Source organism: Salvelinus namaycush, chromosome 40 (genome assembly GCF_016432855.1).
Source record: "Salvelinus namaycush isolate Seneca chromosome 40, SaNama_1.0, whole genome shotgun sequence".
Classification (NCBI taxonomy): domain Eukaryota; kingdom Metazoa; phylum Chordata; class Actinopteri; order Salmoniformes; family Salmonidae; genus Salvelinus; species Salvelinus namaycush.
In genome coordinates, this window is record NC_052346.1 from 12163772 (window position 1) to 12185674 (window position 21903).

Genomic DNA, 21903 nt, shown 5'->3' on the forward strand with positions numbered 1-21903 from the left:
AGTAACCAAAAAAGTGTTAAACAAATTGTAACGGTTTTCTTCCTGGGATGAAGGAGAGGACCAACACGCAGCGCGGCTAGTGTTCAACATGATTTAATAAAGAATACATGAGAACACTACAATCAACAAAACAAGAAAATGTGAAAACCGAAAGCAGTCCTATCTGGTGCAGAACACAAAGACAGAAGACAACCACCCACAATCCCCAACACAAAACAAGCCACCTATATATGATTCTCAATCAGGGACAACGATTGACAGCTGCCTCTGATTGAGAACCATATTAGGCTGAACACAGAAACAGACAAACTAGACACACAACATAGAATGCCCACCCAGCTCACGTCCTGACCAACACTAAAACAAGCAAAACACATAAGCACTATGGTCAGGACGTGACACAAATGAAAATATATTTTATATTTGAGATTCTTAAAAGTACCCACCCTTTGACTAATGATAGCTTTGCACACTCTTGGTATTCTCTCATCCAGCTTCATGAGGTAGTCACCTGGAATGCATTTCAATTAACAGGTGTGCCTTGTTAAAAGTTCATTTGTGTAATTTCTTTCCTTCTTAATGGGTTTGAGCCAATCAGTTGTGTTGTGACAAGGTAGGGTTGGTATACAGAAGGTAGCCCTATTTGGTAAAAGACCAAGTCCATATTATGGCAAGAACAGCTCAAATAAGCAAAGAGAAACAACAGTCCATCATTACTTTAAGACATGAAGGTCAGTCAATCAGAAAATGTCATGAACTTTGAAAGTTTCTTCAAGTGCAGTAACAAAAACCATCAAGCACTATGATGAAACTGGCTCTCATGAGGACCGCCACTGGAAAGGAAGACCCAGAGTTACCTCTACTGCAGAGGATAAGTTCATTAGAGTTACCAGTGGCGGTTACCAGCCCCAGAAATTGATGATCTCCGCATGTGTGGTTCCCACCGTGAAGCATGGAGGAGGAGCTGTGATGGTGTGGGGGTGCTTTGCTGGTGACACTGTCAGTGATCAATTTATAATTCAAGGCACACTTAACCAGCATGGCTACCACAGCATTCTGCAGCGATACATAATCCCATCTGGTTTGCGCTTAGTGGGGCTATCATTTGTTTTTCAAAAGGACAATGACCCAACACACCTCCAGGCTGTGTAAGGGCTATTTGACCAACAAGGAGAGTGATGGAGTGCTGCGTCTGTCACGTTCTGACCATAGTTCCTTTTTTATGTCTTTGTGTTAGGTTGGTCAGGGCGTGAGTTGGGGTGGGTAGTCTATGTTCTTTTTTCCATGTTGTTATATTTCTGTGTTTGGCCTGGTATGGTTCTCAATCAGAGGCAGCTGTCGATCGCTGTCTCTGATTGAGAATCATACTTAGGTAGCCTGTTTTCCCCATTTTGGTTGTGGGTGTTTATTTTCTGTTTTAGTGTCTGTTCACCTTGCAGAACTGTTTCGTTTTCTCCTTGTAGTTATTTTGTGTAGTGTTCAGTTTTCAATTAAATTATGACGAACACTTACCACGCTGCATTTTGGTCCTCTTCTCCTTCACCAGACGAGAATCGTTACAGCATCAGATGACCTGGCCTCCACAATCACCTGACCTCAACCCAATCGAGATGGTTTGTGATGAGTTGGACCGCAGAGTGAAGGAAAAGTAGTCAACAAGTGCTCAGCATATGTAGAAACTCCTTCAAGACTGTTGGAAAAGCATTCCAGGTGAAGCTGGTTGAGAGAATGCCAAGAGTGTGCAAAGCTGTCATCAAGGCAAAGCGGGGCTACTTTGAAAAATATAACATATATTTTTATTTGTTTTTATTTGGTTACTACATGATTCCAGGTGTGTTATTTCATAGTTGTGATGTCTTCACTATTATTCTACAATGTAGAAAATAGTAAAAATAAAGTAAAACCCTTGAATGAGTAGGTGTGTCCAAACGTTTGACTGGTACCGTATATCAAAATAAAGGAACACCATTTGAAATAACATTGTAAGGATTCTTTCAACAAGCAGCAGTTGGAACGATGAATGAATGATGCAGCTAGTGCTCTATTTTTCAAGAGGAGTGGCTGAATATCTAGAGAGGTCTTAAAACATGACTGCTTCAAAAGGACACCTGAAGTAGATGTAGGATACGTTCCAAAGGGCATCCTATCTCCCTATGTAGTGCACTACTTTTGACCGGGGCCCTAGGGCTCCTGTCAAAAGTAGTGCACTCTATTGGGCATGGGGTCCCATTTGGGACAGAACAGTATATTAACCTTGTTCAGCTATATATGTCTGTTATTATGTTTTCGATTGTGAGTCATGAAGATCAGTGAAATCTCATCCGGCCCGAATGTGTGGACAGTTTCAAATCAATTTGTATTGCAGTAGTATCTGAAAGGGCCGAAGCAGCATTAATATGCTATGTAAGAAGATTGTTCTGTGATGATGACCTTTCGCTAAGCATTAAGCCTTGGAAGATAATGTTTGATAAAAAAGAGAATATGTAGAGAAAGCTTAATATGTGAACTCCAAATAGGCCAGAGGACAGGTTTTTGCTATCTCCGTGGTCACAGAGCTACCAGCCCATTTGGCATTTAAACACATGTCTGCGATAACATCCTCTTCTTTTCAATTCTTTTTCCCCTGGCCTCTAGAGAAAATCTCTGAGCCTTTCTAAATGTCAAGTTAAGTGCTTCTCTTGTCCTGGCTTGACAGGAATGAGATCCCTTCTCAGAATTGGAAGAGAATCAGGCTGAGAGTTGCCAGGGACTATGTCGGATATCGCCCGTTCAGATCTACACCCTTTATTGTCTTTCAACCTGTCAAATTAAGATAGCTACTGGTGCTCTCTACCTGCACACTGAGATAGAGAACTCAAGTATTTCAAGTTTATTTTTTTCAAGTTTATTTTATATAGCCCTTCGTACATCAGCTAATATCTCGAAGTGCTGTACAGAAACCCAGCCTAAAACCCCAAACAGCAAGCAATGCAGGTGTAGAAGCACGGTGGCTAGGAAAAACTCCCTAGAAAGGCCAAAACCTAGGAAGAAACCTAGAGAGGAACTAAGTATCTAAGTATTTCAATTGAATAGAAAGTGGAGCCATAACCTATTTATTTGCTAACATTCCTAACAAGGTACATCGATATACACTATGATCTCTGTTAATATATGTCGATGTCAACTTCCCATCTCCCTATTGGATAGCAACAGCCAGTACTCAAGCACTTCCCCTCCTGCCATGCTTGGCTCACTGCAGTTGTGTGAACTCTCTATCTCCAACACCAGAGTGATACTGTAACAGACTTTACACAGTGAGTTACATAGAGAGACTGAATGTCTGAAAGCGTTGCATCACAGAAGTCAAGAAGACACCCACACATATTGATTAAAAGCTGTATAACTGAATATTCCGGGAGACAAGCGGGGAGGAGCCATTTAGAAATGACTACTGCTTATAAGAGACGTGTTATAATGAGATGATTACTTGTTTGTGTGCTGGAGCCAGGCCAAAGGGAGCAAAACACAGCTTGATGTGATGTCACATGACATAAAGCACATGGATCTATCGTCATTAAGAAGACGTGCCCCAGCCCAGATTTACATCTAGTGCATACAGGGCTGTAAGCAGCAACGTTGAGATGCATATTGCACTGATGTAAAAATAACCATCATCAGAACCGGTGAGTGCTACTCACTAACATACAAATGATACTGTTTAGTGTTGCACGTAGCACTATCTTGGAAGATGGTGAGAAGTTCTCATGTCTCACAGTTCCTCCATGAGTGTCGGAGCCCACCTACACTCTTAAGCTGTGACTCTTGTTTTTTTTATTTTTTTATTTCACCTTTATTTAACCAGGTAGGCAAGTTGAGAACAAGTTCTCATTTACAATTGCGACCTGGCCAAGATAAAGCAAAGCAGTTTGACACATACAACAACACAGAGTTACACATGGAGTAAAACAAACAGACAGTCAATAATACAGTAGAAAAAGAGATAAGGTGAGATAAGGGAACTGTGAACTATCTTCCCTTCCTTATCGCTGACCAGCATTGGGCCAATAACTGAAAAGTTGCTACTTCACTTGCTCGAATCACCGAGCCGATTAGGTGAAAAAAAGCGGTCGATTTGCCCTTGAGCAAGGCACTTAACCCTAATTTCTCCAGGGTCGCTGTCAATCATGGCTGATCCCTGACCGCAGCCCCCACTCACCGAGGGTTTCTCAGGGGGAGTGGGATATGCAAAAAACACATTTCCAATTCACACCACGCACTTATACAGGGTACACACTTCTACATGTGTGAAACAGGACAAATATAAGCACCCCCTATTTGACCTTTGGTTTGAGGACCTGTGATATAGAACCAGGTTGGAGATGCGTGAAAACAACAAGACCTTGCACCTTCCAGGAAAGGATAGAAGAAGAAGCAGCCATTTTATAGCACTAAAGCACAGTCCTAGTCCACATGCAGCATACAGGTACCTCTCCCTGACTCTTACCTCTTATTACTTTTGAGATTATTGGTAATCTCTCTACTTCTATGTCCTTCTCTCTCACACTCTTAGAGCCTTCTCCGCCCTAGCTCCAGCAACAAATCAAGTACAACCTGTTGTGAACACAGAGTCCTCGGTTCCCAGTGAACTTAGCAACATGTGTTTGTGGGTAGACAATAAAAGGATCCGTGGGTTGCCTCTGTCCTCGTCACTTTTTCCTTTCATGTTCTCTTCCTACGAGGCCGAGTCACCTCGCTACACTGTATCTAAACACTCCTCGGCTCGCCTGTCAAAAATAGACAACAAAGTGGCTTGGATGAAAGGAAAAGGACCATTTCTAAAGAATGTTCAGCTCTGAGATACTGCACAATTGTTATACCGCACTCACTAGGCTCGAGATATGGAGAAAAGTGGAGGATAAGACGCATAGCGATGACAGTGTAGCACTCAATTGTCTTGCAATTTTTCTTGTCACTCAGCTTGATAGTTGCTGAAGTGGCTCGGATGGTTTCACCTTCCAAAGGGCCCCAGACATCACCAATATCGACCTTTGGAGTAAGCATCTAATGGGCATGTGGTCAGGCGCCTTTGGGTGAAACTTGGACCTCTACACATCATCTTCAACATGTTGTCCTTTTGCTGAACTGTGGGATGCTTCATTGGGATGCCACACCACACCAGCATGGGCTTCCTGCCTGCTCCTGGAAAAGCCCCTGAGAGAAAAGTCTCTGTCTGTCTGCCTGGGGCTATCCTGTCGGTCTGTCTGTCTGCCTGCCTGGGGCTATCCTGTCTGTCTGTCTGAATTAAATCCTTTATTTATCAGGACCTCTATCTGCTGCTAGTGGTGCAGTCTGGGGACTGACCAGGGAAATGTACCAGGATCCACTGCTCACATAGCGTCTACTGTCAGTCTACCACAGCAGCGGGACTCCAACAGCAGGTTCAGCACTAGATGATCTGTTAAATGAACAATGTAATGTTCACTGTGTGTGTGTGTGTGTGTGTGTGTGTGTGTGTGTGTGTGTGTGTGTGTGTGTGTGTGTGTGTGTGTGTGTGTGTGTGTGTGTGTGTGTGTGTGTGTGTGTGTGTGTGTGTGTGTGTGTGTATGCCTGAGTGTGCTGACTGGCACGATGCACACCACAGTGTCTTTCTGTCTCTTTTGACAAGGAGGTGCTGTGTTCTCTCCCTGCCCCCACAGCTGTTTGGCCTGACTGCCCTCAACTAAAACAGCTGACATGTTTCCTAGCTGACATGCCAGTGATGGATAAACATTTTTATAAAGGACCTACTACTGACATCTTCTGGCAGAACAAGGCACACATCTCTGTGGGGAAGTTCATAATCTACACCACAAGGGAGAGTCATTTAGCCACTAAAAACCGCTTAAAAACGAACACCACTTTGAGCGCTGTCCTTTGCGCCGTTGCTTTTCTTGCCTATAAAAACAACGACTGTGGCTAAAAAGTAACGGCCAACAGCCAACAAAATGTTAAAAGCACTGTGACTCTAAATGTGTATATGGTATATGCAATTGCGTATTCAGGGGATAATAGACTAACACCCACATTTGTCAATCCCCCTTTCCTAAATCTCAGCAGTTTGAGTTCCCTAATTCCCCTCCACCCTCTTTTGAGAGGGGACACGCGATGAGCAGAGCATTTGGAATGTGTGCAGCAGCTGCTACGTCACCGCGGTCTCTCCAGTCTCTCCAACCGAAGATCTCAGTAAAGCTTGAGGCCCGTGGAAAAACAGTTTTTATGGACTTTAAAAACGTTGCGGGCGGTAAGTTTGCGTTCTAACTAAAACTTAGAATTAGATCAGAATGGTATTTATTTTATGAGATACATTCAAAAGGCACATACAATGAAGTCCATGTTCAATATATTTGTTTGCTGCTAAATTAAATGTCTGTAAACCAATTTAGCTAGCTAATGTTAGCGAGCTGACAGTAGTAACTAACGGACTAAACTCATTCCTTCACCATGGAGTGGAGTTTAGTCCGCTAACTAGTTAGGGATGTTTTTGAAAATAAAGACGTGTGAGCTAGCTAACTTACTGGTTGCTATTTTGTTAATGTCTACAAAATAAACGTTACTTAGCTAGCTAAATAACTAGTTACTCCGCTATTAACTAGTATAGCCTAGTTACATTTATAGCTAGGTAACGTTAGCTAACGTAAAAAAAATACACTTTTTCTCCACATGCGTTCTGTTCTTTTGTTGGGCTCAACTTGTCCCAACTTGAACTGTTTTGAGGCACAGTGCCCGTAATTTGAGGGAAATATAAAAAAGACTGAAGTTTAAGCATTTTTGTTGCAGATGTTAGCCAGACAGATATCACGTGGGTAGAATAACAGAACATTAATTAAAAATGGTCATATGTTATTACTGCAGTGTCAGTGGCATGAGTGGCTTCACAAAAACATTGAAAACATCCAGCTTGCTTGCGAGGATGCTGTTGATGCTGCAGTCGCGTGCATTGTGGAATCATTTAGGATTGATTAGGTGCAATATTTTGATAACGTGTCTCCCCAGGGAGCCCGTAAAGTGAGACGCACTTCTGTCTCCATGGTGATCGAGAGGACGCCCTGCCTCGGTGTCGCGGCGTACAGCTGAAGGGGGCGTGCACCAATAGGTAACGACTACTCGTTCTCTATGTTCAATCGCATAAAGGCTCATGAAATCCACGATGGTAAGGACAACACGGCATCAACTCGACATCAGCAGAACTGGGAAGATTACCATCGAATACAAATGTAAATGCTTAGCCTTTTTTGTGTCATCTCATATGGTTCATTCATGTGCTGAGTGGTGGAATCCTTGCTTTTTTTCTTCCATATTCTCTACTCTGTGTTCATGCTGCTGTTGTACTGCTGTGATCCCTGCAGAAGGTTTGTTTCTCCCTGACCTTGATTGAGATGCTGCATTTCTAATCTGTAACACACAATAATCTCTTCGTTGTTGTCTGTCACAAGTCAAATCCAAAATAATAACCTAGTATAAATGTCTTGTTTTTTTCAGCCATTTTACAATAACGTCTATTACCCATACCAGCCAGAGACACAAGGTACCCACTCATCAGCTGGGATCCCCTCCCTCCTAAACTCCCTCCTGAGCCAGCCCTCCTCCAGCAGCCGGTGTTTTCTTGCACCACCCCCGCCAGCCATGTCTGTCTCCACATCCACCACCATCCCGCCCTTCAAATTCCGGCCGCGGCGCGAGAGCGTTGACTGGCGCCGAATCAGCGCGGTGGACGTGGACCTGGTGGCCAGCGAACTGGACTTCCAGACCCTGCAGGAGCACATCACAGGGGTGACCTTCTGCAACGTGGAGGGAGAGCGTTGTGTCCGCTGCCAGAGCCCCGTGGACCCAGCGCTGCTCAAGCTCTTCCGCCTGGCCCAGCTGACAGTGGAGTACCTGCTGCACTCCCAGGAGTACTTGACCCTGAGCCTGTGGGTGGCTGAGGAGAGGCTGCAGACCCAGGCCCGCGAGCACCAGCAGCTCCTGGCCCAGCAGCAGAAGCAGGCGGACCAGGCCAAGATACTGAAGACGGAGCTAAAGCAGAGGAAGAAAATCATTGCCCTCAACCAGCAGGCTATGATCAACATGACTAATTGCCATAAGGTACTGAACACCTCCTCACGCTGCCGCTTCTTCTCGGTGTCTGTTTCCATGTGTATTGTACAACAGTTAGTCCCCCCACCCCCCTTCCTCCTGGGTCCTCCTCTTAGCCATTGTTCTCCAGGCGGTATTCAGAGCTACTTTAGTTTTGTTCAATTATCATTGTCAGAGGAGTGAGAATGCTAACAGGAGGTTCATCTTTGTACATATCTACCTCAATTACCTCGTACCCCTGTGTATATAGCCAAGTTATCATTACTCAATCTGTATTTATTCCTCGTGTTATTATTTTCCTATAATTGTTATTGTTTCTATCTCTGCATTGTTGGGAAGGGCCCATAAGTAAGCATTTCACTGTTAGTCTACTGTTAGTCTACTGTTGTTTACGACGCATGTGACAAATTGAATTTGATTTGGTTTAAATTAATTATACCATTTAAATCAGAGACATAGTGTTGGAAATAGGTTCACCTCGTCCCGTAGCTGTAATGTGGCCACTTTATAAGGATTGGTAGACGTAATCATTATCAGCCTTGTTTTGGGACCTAAACAATAGGATTGTGCTCTGAGCAGGTGGTGTCAGCTGGGGATAATTAGACCTACTTCTTTCAGCCCACTTACAAAAGGGTGGCAAGAGACATAACCAAAATGACTGAACCACCTCCCCTACCCTCATTCATGTTTTCATAATGACATTGGTCTCGAGTCAACGTGACGTTTTGATTTTCTACACCAGAAATGTATGCATTTATTGAAAAGATGTAGAATAGAAGGATATATCCTTATACTTTTAAAGGGCATTGCTGTTGAATAGGGCCCAGCTTTGGCCAAGACAACAACTAGTGTTTCATATGACTGAGCATTGTTGCTAGGTGAGAGTGCCCTGCCCGGCTAACAGGCACGTTGATAACCAAGGCGTCTGTACAGCTCAATTATTGATGGGCCACCATGCATCCAAAAATAGACCAAGATGGGTTGATTGTTTCACACAGGTACTCAAATGTATTGCGTCAAGCTACATTTTACAGATACAGAAACTTCAACAGATATACAGAATGCACAGTGTATTTGATACACAGTATCTAGCCTAATTGTCTGCAAAGCACAGAAATGTTGCCTAAATTGTAGTGCTTTTATCATTCAAGAAACGTCCTGCCTATTTCAGCCTGTGTGTTGTCAATGCAATCTAGAAAATGAACGTTTAAGTCCGCTTTTTTATTACCGTCTCGCACATCAAGACACGGCAAACGGATGCCAACAGATACACAACCGCCTTGATTCTATCAATGACCAGACCTAATTCAATTTCACTGGCGATTTCCAAAGTTATTCCAGAGCAGCAATGTAATTACAGCACACAACAACAAGGGTCTCTGTTGTAGAAACCACCACTTCCCCTGCAGCATGGTAGAGCACCAGCACGCGAGGCAACAAGGTGGCAGTGCAGTTCAATTTGAATGAAGGCACAGATGCAAGCTGTGTTGGTGTCGGGCGTTAAATGTGGTGTGTGATGTGGTTGCTCCAGCGTTTAATCTGCCCCGTCTGTCACTCCCCCTGTGAGCTGGAGCGAGGTGATGCCAGGCATCCGGGGAGAATCACGTCACTCACGCTATGTTGATCTGTCTGCCAGGAACAGTCCCTAAAGCTTAATCGTAGATAATATAGTCACTATGTTGATCTGTCTGCCAGGAACAGTCCCTAAAGCTTAATCGTAGATAATATAGTCACTATGTTGATCTGTCTGCCAGGAACAGTCCCTAAAGCTTAATCGTAGATAGTATAGTCGCTATGTCGATCTGTCTCCCAGGAAACAGTCCCTAAAGCTTAATGGTAGATGGTATAGTCGCTATGTCGATCTGTCTCCCAGGAAACAGTCCCTAAAGCTTAATGGTAGATAGTATAGTCGCTATGTCGATCTGTCTCCCAGGAAACAGTCCCTAAAGCTTAATGGTAGATGGTATAGTCGTGGCTTGAGCTTCGGCTTCAGATGTGTTCAATTTTTACACACAGCCCAAGTTGCCTATTACGAAATTGGCTTTACATTTGATCTATAAGTGAAGGTAGCAAACAACATGTATTCAGACCATTGATTCATTGCAATCTTTGCATGGGAATGTACTGTAGATCTATAATTACGTTTCCTTTTCTTTTCCTTTAGTGTCAACATTGTGATAAAGCCTTCATGAATTCCTCCTTTCTCCAGAATCATATGCAACGTCGCCATCCAGACGAGTACGACAGCCGTAAGTCAAGAGAGCTTTAAAAGGTTTGATCATCAGTTTAGAGACAACGGTAGGGAAAGTAACCATCAGTCAGGTAAGAAGGTTCGCAACAGCCAACCACCCTGTCTCCCCTGACAGTCCCATAGGGAGCCACTGGTATGGCTGTCCCCAAGCGCACCACAGTGTTCCTTCAATGCTGGAAAACCAGTTCCCATGACATCCCGCTCTAGTTTGCAGCAGTAGACATGTCACACACTCCCACACAGTCTAGCAGAAAGAGAGAGGTGTATCTTTGATAGTTAGGCTAACTTTTTCTTCATTAGTATGTCTCTGTGATTGTTTCTCTCAGAGTTAAGGACAGTCAACCAGAGGAAAGTGAAGAGCATTGCAGATGAGGAGGAGATCAGTCGGCTGAAAGGGCAGCTGAGTTACACCACATCTGAGCTGGAGTCACAGAGGCAAGCCCTCTTGGCCAAAGCCTCTCAGGTGGGACAATAAGAACCGTGCTTGTTTCCATGGCTTTGATCAGCTTCGTTATTGAATGCAATGTTTGCACTTGCGTATTTGTTTAGAGCTTTTGACCATTTTCATTCTCTTTCATCTGTAGGAAAGAGACCAGCAGTCCATGCACCAGGATTTGATGAGAACGCTAGAGATCTGGAAGGAAGAAGAACACAGGAAGATGGAGGAGATGAGAGAGGGTTTCCGGGGGGAGATCGAGATGCTTCACAACAGGAACGCTCTTCTTCAACAAGTTAGTCCATTTGTCAAAGCGCTGACTTTCATGGTTCTGTGTCCAGTTCAAACTGATGCGTTGGTGATTTGGTTCTGTAATTCAGGGAGGTTTTTGTTTGAATGATTGGATGTGATCTGTACAGAAAGTGGACCTCACGATGACCACTCCTGAGAGGAGGCCCAGTCCTGCTCCCCAGCAGACTGACCAAGACATGGATGAAAAAAACAAGGTTGTGGTCCAGAAGATGGATCAGAAACACAAGAAACTGGTAAGCAGCTAAGCAGTACTTCTTCTCTTAAATATTTCAAGTTGTGATTAAAAAAAAAAAGATCAACTATTTATTTTGTTACAGGAAGAAAGGTTTACATCAAAAATAGAAAAAATGAAGGCTAACCATGAGAGCGAGAAGAATCAGGTAAGATGTGGATGACATATCTGTGAAGCTTTCATGAAGAATACTGGTTAACAGAACTACTTGTAAGTTCTGTTGAATAGTTCATTCAAGGTCAGCGGAGAGCCTTGAGAGGCAGCCATCGCAGTGGGATCTCTAACGTCTACGTCTGTCCTATGTCTCCTCTCAGTGGCAGGATCAGTTTAGCAGGTTGGAGTCGTCTGTGGTGGAGTGGCAGCAGCAGAGCCAGAGGCAGAAGGAGGAGAGTGACCAGCGGCTTCAGGAGCGGGACCTAATCATCTTCTCTCAGAGAGAGCAGGTCAGTTCACTCACCACCACCCCCTGGCGACCCGGCCACCGGGGCAGCTGGGAATATCAGGAAACAGGGCGCCTACTTGGCCCTCATACAGGAAATCCTGGATTGATGGCGCCGGATGGACGTGTCATGTTTTCACACGCTCATATAGTGTAGTCGTCAGGGCCACTCTGACTTCATAAGCATGTTAAGAAGTTCAATTAAATTAGATCATGCCCTTGGGGTTCAACAGCTTTGAATACAAAACATAAAAATATATATAATTAAGTAATGTAGCTAATTATACTTCTTCATTTCACAGATAAAGCATATGTCCTCAAATCCACCTACTAAATTAGTTGAAGTTCCAGGTATGCATACTTTTTCATTGACTTTATTTTTTGTATGACTATGTTTATATTTGTCAAATTTGGATATTAGCTTGAATCTGGATGTTAGCTTGAACTTGGATATTAGCGGTTTGTAGTTCTGTAAAGAACCTGTTATTACTGACTATTGTTCCTACTTTGTATGTTTCAGTGATCATAACAGCCCCAGCACCAGAGCCTAAACCAAAGAGAGTAGTGAAGGGTAGGTTATTAGCAGGAGATTCCCAACAATATGTAGCTCAGTCAATTTAGACGTCTGCGTCCTTTTGCTCAGAGAAAAGGTAGGCAAGCACGTAACAAGACTGTTCTGTCAGCGATCTCTCCCTGTTGATCAGACCTCCCAACGAGACACCATTAAAGATCAATGTTATTGTTCCCTTTACTGAGTTCCCTCCTCCTAATTCCCGCTCTTGTCTGACCTCTGACCCCCTGTGTTGTCCAATCAGAGCAGCATCCCTCTGCTCCTAAACTGGATCCTATAGAGGAGCTGTCTGAGGAGGACAAAGGTAACACAGTCTAGACGGCAGCAGCGTCTGTCTGTCTGCTCCATGCATGCTCTCTGCACGGACGTGTGATTCGGTCTGTGATGCCTGCCATGTAGTCAGTGAGCATTTGTGATGTCGAGTCAGTCAAAGCCACGTTGGCCCAAAAAAGCAGCAAGATGTTCTCCTCTTCTGCCCGTCGCTCTCCAGAATCCTGTGGCTGTTAGCTGTAGTTATCTATGGCACAGGTCCTTTGTAGATGGAAGAAAAGGAAGGTCATATGCACCTCTCTCAAATAATTTTCATGCTTGCCCAGCCTGTCCTCTGAAACTACAAAGGCTTCAGTGTTATTTTGAGTGTGTTATCAAGTGTATGTGTGTAAGTGTACTGTACCTGTCTGTTGCTTGTCATAGACTCGTCCAGCGTGTCTGAGAAGAAGCCAGTTGTTGTAATGAAGCAGCCGTCTTCGGTGACCAGTGTCCTGAGGAAGAACCCCAACATCAAGAGGGAGCTGCGTCCCGCCCTGGAGCAGGCACTCCTAGAGAAGCTTGAGTCCCTGGGAGTCAAACCGGTATGTACTGTACCTTCATGAGTACAAATACACAATGGAATCTTTAAAATCACACTCTGTGGAAGATCTATGCCATTAAAGAGTCAGCCTGAGCGATACACCATCAAAAACATACAACAAATTGACTTCACTAATAGACTTAAGGGATCATTTGTCTCCCCAGTAAAGATAATCCCTATGATATTTAAGCGTCTTCTGTTTTCTAATCTACACAACTCTGTAGGGGCTGAGGGGACTCGGAGGCAGTGAGTACAGTGATCTCATGGCTAAGGTGTGCATGGAGAGAGAGAGTACAGCGAGGGACATTCCGGACTACTGGCGTCACCGTGAGGATGTGGCTCACACACTGCGTCTGAGACTGAAGGACAAGAGGACGGGGAGTGACTCTGCCCCCGAGCAGCGGGTCAAACCAAAACAACCCACTCAAGGTAGATGTATTTGTGTTTATTATGAATCCCCATTAGGTGCTGCCAAGGCAGCAGCTACTCTTCCTGGGGTCCGGCAAAGTTAAGGCAGTTATACAATTTTAAAAACATTACAATACAACCATTACGTAAGTCACAACACACTAAGTGTGTGCCCTCAGGCCCATACACCACTACCACACATCCACAATGCAAAATCCATGTGTACGTGTGTGTATAGTGCGTATGTTATCATGTGTGTGTATGCATGTGTCTGCCTATGTTTGTGTTACTTCACAGTCCCCACTGTTCCATAAGGTGTATTTTTATCTGCTTTTTAAATCTGATTCTACTGCTTGCATCAGTTACCTGATGTGGAATAGAGTTCCATGTAGTCATGGCTTTATGTAGTACTGTGCGCCTCCCATAGTCTGTTCTGGACTTGGGGACTGTGAAGAGACCTCTGGTGGCATGTCTTGTGGGGTATGCAGGGGGGCGGTGCCTTCAGCATGTCAACACCTCTTACAAAGACAAGTAATGATGCAGTCAATCTCTCATCCACTGTGAGCCATGAGAGATTGACATGCATGTCATTAATGTTAGCTCTCCGTGTACTTTTAAGGGCCAGCCGTGCTGCACTGTTCTGAGCCAACTGCAATTTTCCCAAGTCCCTCTTTGTAGCACCTGACCACACTACTGAACAGTAGTCTAGGTGCGACAAAACTGCCTTGTTGATAGTGTTGTTAAGAAGGCAGAGCAGCGCTTTTTTTATGGACAGACTTCTCCCCATCTTGGCTACTGTTGTTTCAATATGTTTTTAACCATGACAGTTTACAGTTCAGTGTAACTCCAAGCAGTTTAGTCACCTCAACTTGCTCAATTTCCACATTATTCATTTCGAGATGTAGTTGAGGTTTAGGGTTTAGTGAATGATTTGTCCTAAATACAATGCTTTTAGTTTTGGAAATATTTAGGACTAACTTATTCCTTTCTACCCATTTCAGTCTCTGTAGTAGCTGACGCGTATAGTGTTGAGTCATCCGCATACATAGACACACTGGCCTTACTCAAAGCCAGTGGCATGTCGATAGTAAAGATTGAAAAAAGCAAGGGTCCTAAACAGATACCCTGGGGAATTCCTGCTTCTACCTGGATTATGTTGGAGAGGCTTCCATTAAAGAAAACCCTCTGTGTTCTGTTAGACAAGTAACTCTTTCTCCACATTATAGCAGGGGGTCCAAAGCCATAACATATGTTTTTCCAGCAGCAGACTATGATCGATAATGTCAAAAGCTGCACTGAAGTCTAACAAGACAGCCCTCACAATCATTTTATCATCAATTTCTCTCAGCCAATCATCAGCCATTTGTGTAAGTGCTATGCTTGTTGAGTGTCCTTCCCAATATGCGTGCTGAATGTCTGTTGTCAATTTGTTTACTGTGAAATAGCATATCTGGTCAAACACAATTTTTTTCAGGAGTTTACTAGGGTTTGGTAACGGGCTGATTGGTCGGCTATTTGAGCCAGTAAAGGGGGCTTTACTATTCTTGGGTAGCGGAATAACTTTAGATTCCCTCCAGGCCTGAGGGCACACACTTTCTAGTAGGCTTAAATTGAAGATGTGGCAATATTGTCTGCTATTATCCTCAGTAATTTTCCCCCCAGATTGTCAGACCCTGGTGGCTTGTCATTGTTGATAGAAAACAATCATTTTTTTCACCTCTTCTACACTGACTCTACGGAATTCAAAAGTACAGGTCTTGTCTTTCATAATTTGGTCTGATATACTTGGATGTGGCATGTCATCCCGAAGTTTGCTTGTCTTGCCAATGAAAAAGTAATTAAAGTAGGTGGCAATATCAGTGGGTTTTGTGATAAATGAGCCATCTGATTCAATGAATGATGGAGCCGAGTTGGCTTTTTTACCCGAAATGTAATTTAAGGTGCTCCAAAGCTTTTTACTATCATTCTTTATATCACTTCTTTGTTTCATAGTATAGTTTATTTTTATTTAGCTTAGTTCTTAATTTTCAGTAAGTTTGCCAGTCAGTTGGGCTGCCAGCTTATTTGCCATACCTTTTGCCTCATCCCTCTCAACCATACAATTTTTCAATTTCCTCATCAAGCCAAGGGGATTGAACAGTTTTTACAGTCATTTTCTTAATGGGTGCGTGCTTATTAGTAACTGGAATAAGCAATTTACATAAATGCGTTAAGTGCAGCGTCTGGTTGCTCCACATTACAAACCACAGACCAGCAAATATTCTTTACATCATCAACATATGAATGTTGATGCTACAAAACGTATTGTATGACCTCTTATACACTATATTAGGCCCAGCCTTTGGAACTTTGGTTTTCCTAGATATGGATATTATATTGTAATCACTACATCCTATGGATTTGGATACTGCTTTAAAGCACAATTCTGCAGCATTAGTAAAGATGTGATCAATACATGTTGATGATTTCATTCCTGTGTTGTATGTAACCAGGTTGCAGGCACTGGTTACAGTTTGAAGTTTGTTCTTGAGTGAGCAGCTTGATGAGAGCCAGTCAATATTTAAATCACCCAGGAAATATACTTCTCTGTTGATATCACATACATTGTCAAGCATTTCACAGATATTATCCAGATACTGACTGTTAGCACTTGGTGGTCTATAGCATGTGGGGAGTATGAGGACTTAGAACTTTTGACTCATTCAATGTGGATTTTGCTGAGGGGTTCATGTTTCATCTCATGAGTCCATTCCATTCTCTTGTGATAGTTTGCTAGGACGCTGCTGGTGACATTAAACAAGGACCCCTTAATCAATGTAACATTTAAGCCTTAAGCTGCTCCCAACAGGAGTCATGTCCGTCACCGTTTTAACCTACTTCGGACTCGAGACGTCCTCAAATGAACTAATCAGCTGATTGTTGTTGTTCTGTCCCTCCCGAAAGTGACCCAGGCCAGACAACGGTCCAGCAGCCTTTCCTCCAAGGTGACCCAAGTGATGTCAGGACCACCAGCAGCGCCTGCCAAACAGCCTGCCCCCCGGACCCTTACCAGTACCCTGCCCAAGACCTCCACTCCCAAGTACGTACCTAGTCAGAATCTCCTGCTGTTTGTCTCAATGCATGCCAGAGACTACCTCGCCACTGGCTTCATTTATGTGGTATCAGAAATCTGAGTACGTAGTCTGTTGCATTGAGAAGGATACCATAGAAAGTGAGTTGTCTTACAAGCTGTGTCTTATTACCTTATAAGGGAGTGATTGATTGTATGTTCATTTCAAATTATGACATTGCCTTTGGCCTCATAGGACCCCTCCCTTCAGCTCAGACGACAAGTCAACAGAGGAGGAGGAGTCTGAAGAGGAGAAGCCACCTCAGAAACCCAGGCAGCAGCAGAGAGTCCCTCATCACAGAGCGTCCCAGCCCAAACCAACACAACCCAAGACCACCCCCCATCACAAACTCACCCAGTCCAAACCGGCCCAGGCCAGATTTGGCCAGCCCAGGACCACCCAGGCTCAGCCATATAAACCCCAGCAGCCCAGAAGCGCTGCGGTCAACACAACCAAGATGGGGGTCACTGTGGTAGAGAGTGAGGGAGAGTGGACAGAGGGGAGTGAGTTGGAGGAGATCGACCCACAACAGCTCCAGAACTACAAAGACAAGAATGGGAACGTACAGAAGACTACAAACAGTAAGAGGGACTTTTGTTGTTTTTACTGCTATGATTTACTCCTTTGTGTGGTATTAAGTGCTAATTTCAGATAACAACACACATATACCAAGTCTACAGCCTTTTCTTTTTTAGTTGTGTGTTTATTGAAAACTGTTGCCCATAGGTTTTTATGCGTTGTGCTGACCATATTTGTCTTTCCAGATAACCTGGTCAAGGACTTGACTAAGAGCCTGGAGAAGGAGCTTGCAGACAGAGGACCAAAGAAGCCACTAGGGGGAGTGAGCACCTTACCAGAGAGGAAAGACAAAGACGTTGTACGGGAACTCAAGGTGAGAAATCCTCTCTCGTCTCCTCTCTGCAGTGTCATCATCAACTCAGAGTAACATAAGACACAGAGAACAAACAGAACATTTGCTGACGTCAGAATGTTCTCATATCCTAATCGTGTTCGTCTGGACTGTTATGTGGCGTTTCAGTATACAAACGATGATGATGAGGATGACTGGGATATCTCCTCGTTGGATGACCTATCGGTACCCGCCCCTGTGGGCAAGCCCACCACCCCCGTGAGGAAGAGCCTGGACTCAGACAGCACTACCAGTGTCTGGGGAACATCCACCGGGAAGGGACCGAAAACAGGTCAGTCTCACTCACTCTCACAGATCCGGCTCCATTCAGGTCCCTTTATCCTTCACCTTCAGCCTCTGATGTTTATCCATTCCCCAGGTTTGAATGAAGCAGGAACCGGCAGCACTCTGAAGAGCAGTCTGGTCTCTGTCAGCGACTGGAGTGACGATGATATATAGTAATATGGAGGTGATACAGGTTTACAGTTCTACAATGATAAAACTCAATATGACGCCCATAGGAATTCTTTGGAAGGCAAATATACTTATACATGAATTACCGATACTGTTAGAATTACAGTTGCATATAAAAGAGACTTAACGAAGAGATCCTCTGCTCGGAACACAGTGGATCTCTAGAGACATACACCTATGACAGTGGTAGCCATCTGCCTTGTGGCGGTTTTCAGTGTTTTTATTTCATATACAGATTATATATTAGCTATAGTGAATTGTCAACTTAGAGGTTTTATGAAATGTGATATTGCACTCCATGTGAGGTACTTGTATGATTTGTGTCAAAACAATTTACATGGCATTTGTAAGACATTTGTGTGTCCTATGAAAGAAAATAAAATGTGTTTTTGTATCTAAAATATTTATACATGCTAGCAATAAACTTTTTTTTTTTTTAATCAAATGAAAACATTCATCCCTTTCCTTGATGTCAATTCAGTTCACAAAAGGAACACAGTTATATGTTAGTAAAACATTCATACATAAGTTATCTATCTACAAGGTGTAGGTGGCGAGACAGTTATCAAATTGATTCAGTTCTCACAATGTTTTCATGGTAACTAACGACCAATGATATGAAGCAGTGTATTTCCTGCGGTACAGGAGCTACTGCAGCTCAAACAAAATCGTCCCTGCTAAATGTCCCAGTGGTTCTTGTTGTCCTGATCTTTCTGCCACCTCTGCTCCCTTGGACCAATTGTGGCATTGGAGTCACTCTGGAAGAGTTTGGCATCATGTATGTGCGTCTGGTCCGAGCTGTGGCATAGGAGTTAGGTCTGCGGGGCCTTTTCTTTGATCTGGAAGACGGAGCAAGAGAACTGAGATGAACATATGCGACACAAAATATATTCCTCTGATGCCAACTATTGTCTTTTGAGTGAAGCAGGAATTTTGTGGAATGTATTACGTTGAGCGTAGGCCCTCCTTTCCAGAGAAGAAGCTGAGTACGAAACCACCGGTGATGAGCAAGATCGAGCCTCCCCAGCCAATAAAAACCGCTGCTCCGATTTCAAATCTGAAGAGAAAGAATTAGAAAGCATATACTGTATACTTAACTACTTGAAACCAATGTTGTTCTAGTGTGTTCCAGCAGTCTCATTGAGAGAAATTCACTCACTTCTGTGCCTTGAAATTGGGATCCACAAACTCAGATCTTACTTTGTTACCCCACCAGGAGTACACGATCAGGCCAGCAAATCCTAGGAGGAAAACAGCTATTATTATCATATTTAACTAAGTCAGTTAAGAACTAATTCTTATTTACAGTGACGGCCTAACCCAGACGACAGTGGGCCAATTGTGCACTGCCCTATAGGACTCCCAATCACAGCCACTTGTGATACAGCCTGGAATCGAACCAGGCTCTGTAGTGACACCTCTAGCACTGAGATGCAGTGCCTTAGACCGCTGCCCCACTCGGGACCGCTGGGCCACTTTGGTTACTAATCAGGTACTCCATAAACATATCTTACCAGACGCCAGATAGGTGATTCCCCCGGCGAAGGTGACCCGTGCGTTGGCGAGCTCTGACCCTCCAATCTTGGTGCACTTCATACCTATCAGTGTGAGGACTCCAGCGAAGAACCCAAGGATGACAGAACAGATGGACAGAGCCCTTACTGAGTGAAGGAACACTGATGCAGAGAGTAGAACACTCAGTTAAACAGGAAGCCAAAGTACAGGACTACAGTTATGTATTATACACTGAATATACGAAACATTAGGAACAGCTTCCTAATATTGAGTTGTACCAACCCCCTTTTGCCCTCAGAACAGCTACAATTCATCAGAGTATGGACTCTACAATGTACTACAAGTCCCGTGTGGCTCAATTGTTAGAGCATGGCACTTGCAAAGCCAGGGTTGTGTGTTCAATTCACATGGAGGACCAGTATGAAAATGTATGCACTAAGTTGCTCTGGATAAGAGTGTCTGTTAAATGACTGAAATCTGAAAGAAGATATGTGTCAAAAGCCTTCCACAGGGATGCTGGCCCATGTCCACTCCAATGCTTCCCAAAATTGTGTCAAGTTGGCTAGATTTCCTTTGGGTGGTGGACCATTCTTGATGCACACAGGAAGCTGTTGAGTGTGAAAAAGCCAGCAGCATTGCAGTTCTTGACACAAACTGGTGCACCTGGCACCTACTACCATACCCTGTCAAAGGGAATTTAAGGCTTTTGTCTTGCCCATTCACCCTCTGAATGACACACATACACAATCGATGTTTTAATTGTCTCAAGGCTTAAAAATCATTCTTTAAGCTTTCTCCTCTACACCGATTGAAGTGGATTTAGCAAGTGACATCAATAAGGGATCATAGCTTTCACCTGGATTCACCTGGTCAGTCTGTCATGGAAAGAGCAGGTGTTTTTAATGTTTTGTACAGTCAGTGTAAATTGGAGTTTGTGGATTCCACTCTATGGTATCGCTAGTTCCGTCTGCAAAATGTTGATCATTATATTCATACTTCTGCTCTGCCCCATTATCTGCCTTTAATGTAATACTGTATAAGAGCATCTGCTGAATGACAATCAACTGCACCGAACTGCACTGAAGATCGAGATAACCCTCCAAGTTGTAAGCGTCACTATCCCATCATGTATCATGAGATGTACGGTGTCCATATTAGGACAGAATCACACATCCATGGAAGTTGTGACAAGCTGACCAGAACATACCTGGTAGTCCCAGCATGGAGGGGTACTCTTTGCAGTCGGACACCCCAGTGGAGTCTGAGACACAGTCCTTCCAGAGGTTAGAGAAGTAGTTGCCAGTGGTGAGCACCACGCTGCCCACTTCAGACCAGGTCCAGTACTCTATAGCCAGGGTGGAGCTCACCAGAATCCAGCCAGACAGACACGACACAAAGCAGCCTATCTCCATGTACATCATCACCGTCCTGTGCTTCATGATGATGGTGATAAGGAGGATGCTCTCCTTGAGCTTGGCAGTGGTTCCGAAAAAAAAGCTACGTTTACGAAGAGGATTTACCAGAGAGATGGGTGTAGTGAACAAAGCTGGAGTGAAGTTGCTCAGGGATCTTCGTTCTGTGGAAGTCAAGGTGCAGCCAGGCACTTGCATTGTTATGTCACCCAGTCAAACCAGCATTGTGGACATTTGGCTTATCTCACATGGTTTTGCTCAGTAAGCAAACGTCTTTTCCCACGATCCAGGGGGAGATAGTGTAAGGGATTAGGAGTGGTGAAACTGTTTCCCGCTCTCCCTCCCCTCATATGGGGGTTTGACTAGGTCTCTCTCTCATAGCCCTTTATCTCACATAACAGTGGATGAACTGCTCCCTCCCAGCTAAGGTCACAAGATACATGATTCATGTCAATATTCTCTGGACAAATTGATAATGATCTATGTAATATAGCCTATAGAGTAGAGCTGAGGACAGTATCCCAAAGTAGATCTTTATTGGACAATTTGTTTTGCCACAAGAATTAAAATAGCATTTTAAAATGGAAAAACATGCTAATACACATGGAACAGTTACATACAAAAACACTTAATTCCCAGTGCAACGTGCACATGCCACACAATCACAACCAGTCACTGTAGACGTGGGTCTTGTTGGATCCCTTTGGCTCCTGGGACTGTTTGGATTGGCTGTTTTCTCCAGTTGAGAATTCTCTGGTGAGGGGCACCATGGGAAATCTGGAGGAAGGGGCCAATTCCACCCTGCTAGAGAAATGATATTAAGCGAATTAAGATATATTCAGAAAACATGCACTCAACGTTTATGCAAATCGCATTGTAGACTGATAACTGA

General features: G+C 43.9%; 2 protein-coding genes across 2 annotated transcripts; one reads left to right on the forward strand and one right to left on the reverse strand.

Moving 5' to 3' along the window:
* Positions 1–6150: 6150 nt before the first annotated feature.
* On the forward strand, positions 6151–18495 carry LOC120033731 (zinc finger protein Dzip1-like). The gene is made up of 18 exons (XM_038980177.1): positions 6151–6259; positions 7012–7232; positions 7498–8100; positions 10256–10340; positions 10669–10805; positions 10927–11073; positions 11198–11323; positions 11408–11470; positions 11637–11765; positions 12064–12112; positions 12282–12332; positions 13026–13183; positions 13407–13611; positions 16534–16669; positions 16896–17281; positions 17465–17592; positions 17740–17902; positions 17990–18495. Exons 3-18 carry the CDS (start codon positions 7642–7644, stop codon positions 18067–18069), a joined length of 2502 nt encoding a protein of 833 aa, XP_038836105.1. The 5' UTR covers positions 6151–6259; positions 7012–7232; positions 7498–7641; the 3' UTR covers positions 18070–18495.
* On the reverse strand, positions 18476–21152 carry LOC120033732 (claudin-10-like). Its single transcript, XM_038980178.1, has 5 exons — positions 20807–21152; positions 19599–19760; positions 19244–19325; positions 19034–19141; positions 18476–18923 (listed from the first exon to the last, which is right to left on the reverse strand). Exons 1-5 carry the CDS (start codon positions 21036–21038, stop codon positions 18743–18745), a joined length of 765 nt encoding a protein of 254 aa, XP_038836106.1. The 5' UTR covers positions 21039–21152; the 3' UTR covers positions 18476–18742.
* Positions 21153–21903: the final 751 nt, after the last annotated feature.